Here is a 10,354-nt window from a genome sequence, read left to right as displayed (position 1 = left end):
CTTTGTTTCATCATTGCATTTATCTCTACTTAATGTCAAACTAAACAAAGAAAATTGCAAGTTGTAGAATCATATACATAATACCAATTATATGAAATTTTAAAGTATGCAAAACAGTCCCCATTACTTATAGATACTTTCACGCGCGGTAGAAGTATCAAGTTATGCACTGAAAAGATAAACATCAAATTTAGGACAGTGGTTTCCTGGAGGAGGTGGGAGGAGATGTTGTAGGAGGGGAATGAGATTAGAAGAATTCACAGGAAGCTTCAATTACATTCAACCTGGCTGATGTTTACATAGGTGTTTTAAATATTATTTTCAGAAGTCCAAAATATTTCACTTAAAAAAGTGATCTGAAGCAAATATGATAAAACGTTAACATCTACTTACACTTGGTGAATACATGCATATATTTATATTATTTTATATTCTTATGTATGTGTTTGAAATGTTCCATTAAAAACAATTATTTCCTTTAAACATAAAACTGTCCGTGCTTGGGGCCGGCCTGGTGGCGCAAGCAGTTGGGTGCGCGCGCTCCGCTGCGGCGGCCCGGGGTTCGCTGGTTCGGATCCCGGGCGCGCACCAACGCACCGCTTGTCAGGCCATGCTGTGGTGGTGTCCCATATAAAGTAGAGGAAGATGGGCACGGATGTTAGCCCAGGGCCAGTCTTCCTCAGCAAAAAAGAGGAGGATTGGCATTGGATGTTAGCTCAGGGCTGGTCCTCCTCACAAAAAAAAAAAAAAAACTGTCCATGCTTGTAGCATTTTCACACCGGGTTCCATGCACTTACAACTATTTAAGGTCTTTTCTCTTATAAATATTTCCACTTTCCTCTAGGTCATCAAGTTTTCTTTCTCCACTGTATTCTTTTCATAAATTTATAAAAATTACAAAACATTTCAGTCATTCTTACTCCTCTTTTTCATACCCTACATCTATCAGCAAAGCCTCACACTGTTTCTCATCTGGAAAAATAAAATAAAAATCCAACCACTTCTCATCACTTCCAGCACTACCAGCTGGCACAAATCAACTAGATTTTTATTATATTCTTTATTGGTCTCCCTGCATCCGTCCTTGCCCCCTCCATCCGTCCTTGCCCCCTCCATACATTTTCTCATAGCAGCCAGAAGGACTTCTTAAAAAGTCATTTCATGTCTCTGTTTTGCTAAAACATTTCCAATGACTTCCTGTCTTGCTCAGAGTAAAATTCACAATCTTACAATGGAGAATAAGAAAGGCCTTCTGGGGCCGGCCCCGTGGCTTAGCGTGGCTTAGCGGTTAAGTGTGCGCGCTCCGCTACCGGCACACTGCTTCTCCGGCCATGCTGAGGTAGCGTCCCACATACAGCAACTAGAAGGGTGTACAACTATGACATACAACTATCTACTGGGGCTTTGGGGAGAAAAAGGAAAAAAAAAAAGGAGGAGGATTGGCAATAGATGTTAGCCTAGGGCCGGTGTTCCTCAGCAAAAAGAGGAGGATTGGCATGGATGTTAGCTCAGGGCTGATCTCTCCCCCTCTCTCTCCCCCTTTCTCTCCCCCTCTCTCTCCCCCTCCTCCCTCTCCCCCCCTCTCTCCCCCCCTCTTTCTCTCACGCCAAGACACACACACACACACACACACACACGGCCCTCTACGACTCCCTCTCTCTGCTCGATAGACTCCTGTCTAACCTCATGTCCTACCATCGCCCCCCTCACTCACTCCGCTCCTTCCATCCCTTGCTACCCCTAAAACACACCAAGAAGCCGCACTTCAGAGTATCTGCATGTGCAGTTAGTTCCGTCTGTCTAGAACGCTCTCCCCCAGATATGTTCATACTTTGCTCCCATCACTTCTTTCAGTCTCTGCTCAAATACTCTTCTTCCCTGACTACCCTCTATAAAACCGCACCTCCTCCCTTTCACCCTCCCCATCCCCCTTACCTGACTTCATATTCCTCCAGAGAAGTACTTCTCAAATTTTAATGTATTTAATATAAAAATTATATGGAGATCTTGTTCAAACAGATTCTAATCGAGGAGGCCTGGAGGGAGGACCTGATATTCTGTCTTTCTGATAAGCTCTCAGGTGATGCTGTTCCTGACCCACTCCTCGAGTAGCACCTATTACCATCTAACATACTATCTATTTACTTGTCTGTCACCTCTAGACTGTTAAGTTCTCTGAGGGTAGAGATTTTGTTTAGTCACTGCTATCCCCAGTGTCTAGACGCATGCCTAGCACATAGTAAGAGCTTAATATTGTTGCTGAATGAATGAATCCTATAGTATGGCCAATCTTAAAAAACAAAAAAAACCCTCCCTTGAAGCCATATTCTCCTCTAGCTACTGTTCCATATCTCTGCTCCCCTTTATAGCTAAACTTCTTAAAGGAACTATCTTTACTTCCTTCCTTACTACTCCGTTTTCTTCAATTTTCTATTTTGAAAATTTTCAAAACTATGAAAAGTTGATAGAGTACAATGAACAACTAACTACATACTCTTTATCTAGATTCATGAATTGTTAACATTTCGAGGTACTTGTTTTACCTCACTTATTTACACACATATACACTTTTTTATGTTGAAGTTGCAGATATCGTAACAATTCATCCCTAAATACTTCAGCATCTATCCTCTTAAAACAAGTATGTTCTCTTATATAATACTGTAATTATCACCCCCAAGAAATTTCAAACTGATAGAATACTATTATCTAATATACACTCCATATTTAGTATCTCCAGTTGTCCCCAAAATGTCCTTTGTGACTGTTTTTCCCCCATCCATGGTCTAATCAAAGACCATGGATTGCATTTGTCTCTTTAGTCTTTAAACTAGAAAAAGTCACCCTGCCTTTTTTGTCTTTCAATAACCTGAATATTTTTGAAATGTCTTGTATAATGTTCCACAATCTGGATTTATATGATTGTTCCCTCTTGCTCAGATTAAATACAATGGCAAGAATACTACAAAGGTGATGTTATTTCTTTCCCATTACATCACAGCAGGAGGCAAATAATGTCAACTTACCCCATTATAAGTGATGATAAGTTGATGGTTACCGTGGTGTCCACCAGATCTTTCCACTGAAAAGGTACATTTTCCCCTTTGTGATTAATAAATAATGTGTGGGACCATGTGAGCATCCTCTTCCTCAGCCATCTTTTACCTGATAGTTTTAGCATCCCTTGATGATTCTTTATCTTTCCTCCCTATTTCTTTTGAATCCACTCCAATCTGGCTTTCATCACCATCAATCCATCTAAGCTGTTCTTGTGAAGGTCACCAATGGCCTGCACATTGCCAAATCTAATCATTTCACAGTCTTCTTACTTGACCCATCAGTGGCACTGACTCAGCTGATCATCTCTTCTTGGAATACTCTTTTGTTTGGGGATCCAGAACACTTCCCTCTGGGGTCTTCTCCTTCACAGACTACGCTGGATCTTTCCCCACCTTTCACTGGTCCAATGCCCCGATCTAAATCAGTTCTTGCCTGAATTATTCTTGGACACAGCCTCCTAACTTGTCTGCCTGCATCTACCCTACCCTACCCTACAATCTAGTCTCAATACAACAGCCAGAGAGACTTTTAAAAGACAAATCAGATCATGTTACTCTAATATGCAAAAATCTCAAATGGCTTTATCCATCACTTTAATATCTCAAGTCCTATCCATGGCCTTCAGCCCCTACAAGATCTAGCCCCCTCCTACCTCTGTTACTTCACCCCTTACCAGTATCTTTCTTGCTGATTTGCTGTAGCATAGTCATATGCTCCCACATAGAGCTACAGCTCTAGCTATAATAGCCTCCTTGATATTTCTCATACATATGGAACATGCTGCTGCCTTGGGATTTTGTCTTTATTGGTTCCTGTTTGGAATACCATAGAAATAACTACCTGACTTGCTCCTTCACTTTCTTCAGGCCTCTCTTCAAATGTCATCTTTTCAAAGGTGCTTTCCCTGACCACCTTACCTACCAGTCACTGTCTATCTCCCTAAACATGTTTCCTTTTTTTTTTTCATGGCACTTATATATCATATATTTGTCTGTTGAGTTCACCTCTCTATCCTCAGACTTAGAACAGTATTTGACATGTAACTGGAATTCAATATTTATAGACTGAATATTTGTTAAAGGAGGGACTGTTTTTGTATTTTATTTTGTAACTTTTGATGATGAATTATCTTTGGGAATCCTGCACTATAATATCCCCAAGTGCAGAGATATCATCAACTCATATACTTACTGCTCTGCTACTCAAGTCCTTCTTCATTTTTGGCCCCTTAGGATTTTCTGTCTTTCTTGTGAGTTCAGCTATGCATTATAAAAAAAATGTTAATGATCATTTTAGCATCCTAGGTGTTTACAGCAGGAGAATTTTTAGTTAAGGTAATTTAATGTAATCTGCCAAACCCCAGAACCTGCTACTCCAAGTAAAAAATATTTTATGCAATATGAAAATGTGTAAAGAAGAAAAAAAAAATACTTCAAAATGGGTTTCCCTCACCATAACTGACCTAGATACTGCTAGAACTACATGCAGCCTGCCAGGCTGTCTGATTTTGTTGGCCTCTTCTGTCACGGAAGGGGCAGCAGTTTGCCCTCACTGGAAGAGAAACTTACTCTAGATGTGAGCTTCCCTGTACCAAATGCTTCTGTCAGCCCCACCATCTGTGGACTTGCTGAATGCTTTCTTCACCATCATGGTATCCTACAAAATATTGCTGCTGACCAAGGAACTGATTGTGAGGAACTGAGAGAACAGGCTTATGCCCATGGGATTCACTGGTGTTATCATGTTCTCTATCACCCTGAAGTAGCTAGCCTGATAGAAGTAAGGAATAGCTTACTGAAGACTCTGTTATAGCACCAGCTGGATGACATCTTATGGGGCTATGTTTCTGTTCTACGAGATCCTGTATGTGCCCTGAAACAGGAACTATTAACTAATTTCTCCCATGGTCACAAATCTAGGAAGCAAGGGATAGATGTCTCATTAACACCCCTAATGGTGCACTTGTAAAATTTTTGCTTCCTGTCACCACTGGGTTCTTAGTTTAAGAGTCCTAGTTCCCAAGTGGAGGTGAGAGGGAGAGGCAATGCTCTACCAGGGGATATAACAATAATTCCACTGAACTAGAAGCTGAGACTGCCACTTGGCCATTTTGGACTCCTCATGCCACTGAACCAATAGGCAAAGAAGGGTTTATTGTAAGGATGGTATGATTTATTCTGCTTATCAAGGGAAATAGTTACTATTATACAATGAGACCAGGAAAGAGATATCTAGAACTCACGGGATTATAAGGAGATCTCTCTTAGTATTCCTATGTAAAGTTAAAATAGTTAATGGAAGGCTCTATAACCCATTAAGGCAGGATCACTGATGGCCCAGAATCTTCCAAAAAAAGAAGTTTGTGTCACATGCCAAATAAAGAACCCCAACAAACCAAAGTGCTGATATCAGCTATTTCTATTCTCATTTCTGCAACCGGTCACGTGGCCACAGTGTATAACTTCCTTTTTCTACTCTCTATTTCACATGTCCTCTACCTGCACCTTGTAAGACTACAACTTAGCACTGCAAAGTGTTGTCAACACATGGTACCACAACTGTGTCCTCAACAGCCCACTGTACCATTTTATCAGGATACTTGGTATAGTAGGTAAGAGTAAAAAACAAAACACAGGGCCCGCCCCATGGCTTAGCGGTTAAGTGCACGCGCTCCGCTGCTGGCGGCCCGGGTTCGGATCCCGGGCGCGCACCGACGCACCGCTTCTCCGGCCATGCTGAGGCCGCGTCCCACATACAGCAACTAGAAGGATGTACAGCTATGACATGCAACTATCTACTGGGGCTTTGGGGGGAAAAAAATAAATAAAATAAAATTTTAAAAACAAAACACAGAAACAAACAACAACAAACAAAAAAACTTGATCTCGTGGCTAAAGCGCTATAGTCCCTACCAAATAGAAATAAAACCAGATGATTTTATTCTACCTTTTAAGGCGTTACATCAGAATTTATATAACATGCATACAGAATTATTGGCCTAAGGGAGGTAACATGATGTAGTGGAAAGAATTTTGGACTAATAAGCAGAAGACCCTGAGTTCTAATTCTAGTTTTGCTCTTAAGTAGTGGTGTGAACTTAAAAAAAAAAAAAAGTATCACTTACCAAATATGTAAAATAAAAATGTTTTCAAATGTTTTTTGTTATAGATGATTTTTTTTAAAACTGCCTTAGGACACCATAGCAGAGCAGTTTCAGACTTAGATGATCAATGAAATCCCCAACAATTTAAAAATTCCAATATTTTCCAAACTGACTTTGAAATAAAATAAAAATGCTTTTCTGTATGACCCCAGGGAACAACCAAATTAAAATGGAAAATTATATAAACTTGGAAATTGTTGTGCTATATTGAAATGAAGGGTAAGGTAATGATAAATGCAAACAGAAGATGGCAGACTTCAAAATATTTAGAGAAAGATTGTGTGTAATAACTTGTTTTGTTTAGGGCATAGATTTGGGAAGGCATAAGAAACCTAGTAGTACGTAATCTATGCAGAAATAGAAGTACAATGATGTACACCTGAAATTTTTACAATGTTATAAACCAGTGTTACTGCAATAAACAAAAAATTAAAAAAAAAAATCTTTTATATTAGCCTGAAAAAAAAAAAAAAAAAGAAACCTAGTACATGTAAAAGATTTCTAACTGACAAAAAAAAAGGAATGGTATTTGCAGCAGGTAAATTCATAGCTTCTGATTACCAATTAGATTGTCCGGGTAGCTTAAAAGAACATGTGCAGCTAACACAAGTATTCAGATTTTTGTGGCAAGAATATAATCCATTGTTTTACTGGCCTGGTTAATTGGTTTATAAAACAGTATCTTATGTTTAGCTCAAATCAAATCTTATAGATAATAAAAGCATAAAGACCAAGGCAATATTTTCCCATTAATTCATTTGCATCTTAATAGTAAAATAAACTCTTCATGAAATTGTTTAAAGCCTATATATTTAATCTTTTAATGAAGTCAAAATCATTTATATTCTTTGGTCTAGTCTTATTTATGAGAATATACAAAAATTCACTTCTAGAAACTGCCACTGGTTTCCTGAGACCCTAGACTTCTGTATTAGATTTGAGTGCACCATTAAACAAATATAGTAGTTGGGTCTACAACAAGAATAACAATTTACCCAGAAAACAAACTATATTCCAGGAATTATGTGAAGACAATTGCAGCATACTGACACAGAGGTATATAGGTATAACTGATTCATACTTTGGGGTGCTCTGACTCTTCTAGAATGGAGGATGCATTAAATATTTCAGTATGGAGTTTAAATGCTCACTTAATTCTTTACTAAAAGCAGAAAGACTATTTCTACTCAAAGCAAGCATCTATATGATGCAATACTAATTTGGAAGAATGAATGATGAATAGGAACTGGATATTTCTCTGACTGTATACACTTAAGTTTGTCACATCTTCTCAAAAGTAAGGAAAAGATCCTGTGATTAATAAACCAAAGTGTTTCTTTACCCATCAAAAACCATCATTGTTTCTGACTAGCTAAATGGTTACATGAAGTTTGTATCACTATCAAATTTGGTATGCAATATAATTTTTTTTGTCATGTCCCTGAAAGCGATAAAGCATTTACAGTGAATACATTTAATCAACTTCTAAAATATATTAACATATTCATGACTCACCTTCCAAGCATGGTAAGTACCAGAGGGATCAGTCTGATATAATCTTGGAATACCATCATCATCAAAACCTACAATTAAGGCAGAAATACCAAAAGGTCTTCGTCCATTGCTCTGAGTGTATTTCTGAAAAATAAAATGTTTTCATAACTACTTTCTGTATGAGACCATACAAAGGATAACACTATTACTTACCAAATAGCAAATTCTAATAGTAAATAAAGTATCCCTGCCAAAATGATCTTCTTTGTCAATTCTTATTTTTATATCTTTAAGATCCTCTTCCTGACTTTTTCTGGACTAACTCCAATCCATGATGAAATTTTTAAGAAATTAATGTACCTAGTCTGTAAAATAAAATCATAAGTTTGCTTACATATGGTCTTAAAATTGTTTTCCTGTTGTTTCATGAACACTTTGGTAACATAACTAGATTGTACTCTTTTTAATATAGCAGAGAACTGTGTATGTCACACCATTTTGGTTCCCAGTAAAGCTGATTTCAGTGAGCTGCGCTTTGGAAGCACGTCCTTGGTTTACTTTGAGAGACACTGTAATTGTTACTATTATTATCAAGTATTCTTACTTGATACTATTATTGTCAAGTATATTCTGTTCACTATATACTAAGTTATCTCTACATAAAACCCAACTAAGACATTTCTTTCAGTCCCAAGACAAGGAAACCTTTGTTTCTCTTGAAGAAAAAGCATGCTTTTTCCTCACAAACAACGGGACACTGGAAACCAATTATATTTCTTTTTACTGTTGTGCCAGGAACTTCTTGGATTTGTGCTCCAGAGAGTGGAATTCACACTAATTCTGAGACTGATGCTCTAGAAGTTGTACAAAGAGGCAGTTCTGACAGAAAGCTCAAGACTACATTTGTAGACAGCTTTAGGAACTGTATGTAACTTTGTGGCTGAAACAGCTTTATACTAGCTTTCTTCTTGGACTTGTCTATGTATCATATCTACTTTTATTTTTGAATTTTATTATATGTATATCTTTATAAGCCACCTCAAAATTTGAATGCAAATAGTTGGGTTATAAACATAAATACATTTTTAAAGAATAGGGTTTATGTCTTAATTCCTTTGTATTTTCTAATGTTCCTAGTTCAACATTGAGGTATGAAGTAGATGCTTTGTAAATATACCTTAGAGGAGAGACCCTTTTACTTTATTGCTTAATCAGCCATTTTTTTTAAATGAAAAAAGTAATACATGCACAAGGTTAAAATAATTTATAAGTACAAAAGGTGTACATAAAGGATATCTCTCTTTTGTCCAAGAACCCAGGTTCCTCCCCAGTGGCAACTCCACTGTTACAGATTTACAATGTATATTTCTATAAATGTTCTATTCAGAGCTTTTATATTTCTAGAAGAAAACCTAAAAGCCACAATTGGGAACCTTGTATACAGAATCTTGTGTACCTTGTTTTTTGGTGGATACCTTTTTAACTACTGGGAAAATCAAAGAAAATAAAAAAGAAAAGTAAAACAATATAAAAATGTTGGACTTTCCTGAAACATGCATTAAATTAAAAAGAAAAACAAAATAGGGAAATTTTTTATAAGTATGTAATTTAAAACTTTAAGACCTAGAATGTGTAGTCCGTTAAAAAATCTCTACATGGACAAATGGTAAAATCCATGCCAGAAAGTGTTCTAAATGCTTTAAATGTATTAAATCATTTAATCCATAATGCAACTCAACAAAGTAGGTATTATTGTAATGCTCATTTTGTAAATAAGAAAATTGAGGTAAAAGAGGCTAAATATTGTTTGCCCAAGGCACTAACTAGGAAGTAGAAAAGCCAAGATTCAAACCCCCAAATTCTGGCTCCTAGAGGCACATTCTTAACCACTAAAGTGCCTGTCAAAAGGAAAGACAGTTGATGCTAGAAGAACTGAAAACAGCAGACCAACATGTAGAAAAAAATCAACCTCTACTAATTATAAAATACAAATGAAAACAACTACTACAGTACTATGTTATACTTATTTGCAAAATAAAAGAAAAATGAAAAACCCAATGCTGATGATCCTTCAGGGATACATTTATGCATTGCTGGTTGCACAATAAAAATTGGTTCAATCTTTTTAGAAAGCAATTTAGCTACGTATAACAAGAGTCTTAAAAACCAATTACAATCTCTAATCTAGTAATCCCATACTGGAAATTAATTTAACAATATAAGTCAAAAAAGAAAAATATAGGCTGTGACAAAGATAGAGTAATGTTATTAAAGTAGCAAACAGAGAGAGAGAGAAAGAGAAAATGAAAGAAACTGGAAACAACCTAAATAATTACCAGATAGCAACTAGAAACACTATTATTGTATAGCTAGAAAGAATGCTGAATATAAGGACTATGTTGAAATATATAAAGGACACATAAAATGATAATAAGTGAAAAAATACTTATATACATCAAGATTATACTTAATATCAAACCATGTATCTACGCATGGATTCAGACTTATGGGTATTTCTTTGGTAAACTTTATTTTTTTTTAATTTTATTTATTTTCCCCCCAAAGTCCCAGTAGATAGTTGTATGTCATAGCTGCACATCCTTTTAGTTGCTGTATGTGGGACGCGGCCTCAGCATG

The 10,354-nt window shown here is 36.8% G+C and overlaps 1 protein-coding gene across 1 annotated transcript in view; it reads right to left on the bottom strand.

Annotated features, from left to right (window-relative positions):
* Positions 1 to 10,354, bottom strand: part of PSMA8 (proteasome 20S subunit alpha 8) — a 38,511-nt gene that overhangs the window by 8,323 nt on the left and 19,834 nt on the right. Inside the window, exon 4 of the mRNA XM_004420983.3 lies at positions 7,739 to 7,861. Coding sequence (XP_004421040.1) covers positions 7,739 to 7,861 — 123 coding nt within the window. The remainder of the gene's footprint in view (positions 1 to 7,738; positions 7,862 to 10,354) is intronic.

Source organism: Ceratotherium simum, chromosome 14, assembly GCF_057802395.1.
Source record: "Ceratotherium simum simum isolate JZ-2026a chromosome 14, ASM5780239v1, whole genome shotgun sequence".
NCBI lineage: Eukaryota > Metazoa > Chordata > Mammalia > Perissodactyla > Rhinocerotidae > Ceratotherium > Ceratotherium simum.
This window is presented reverse-complemented; position numbering and strand designations above follow the sequence as displayed.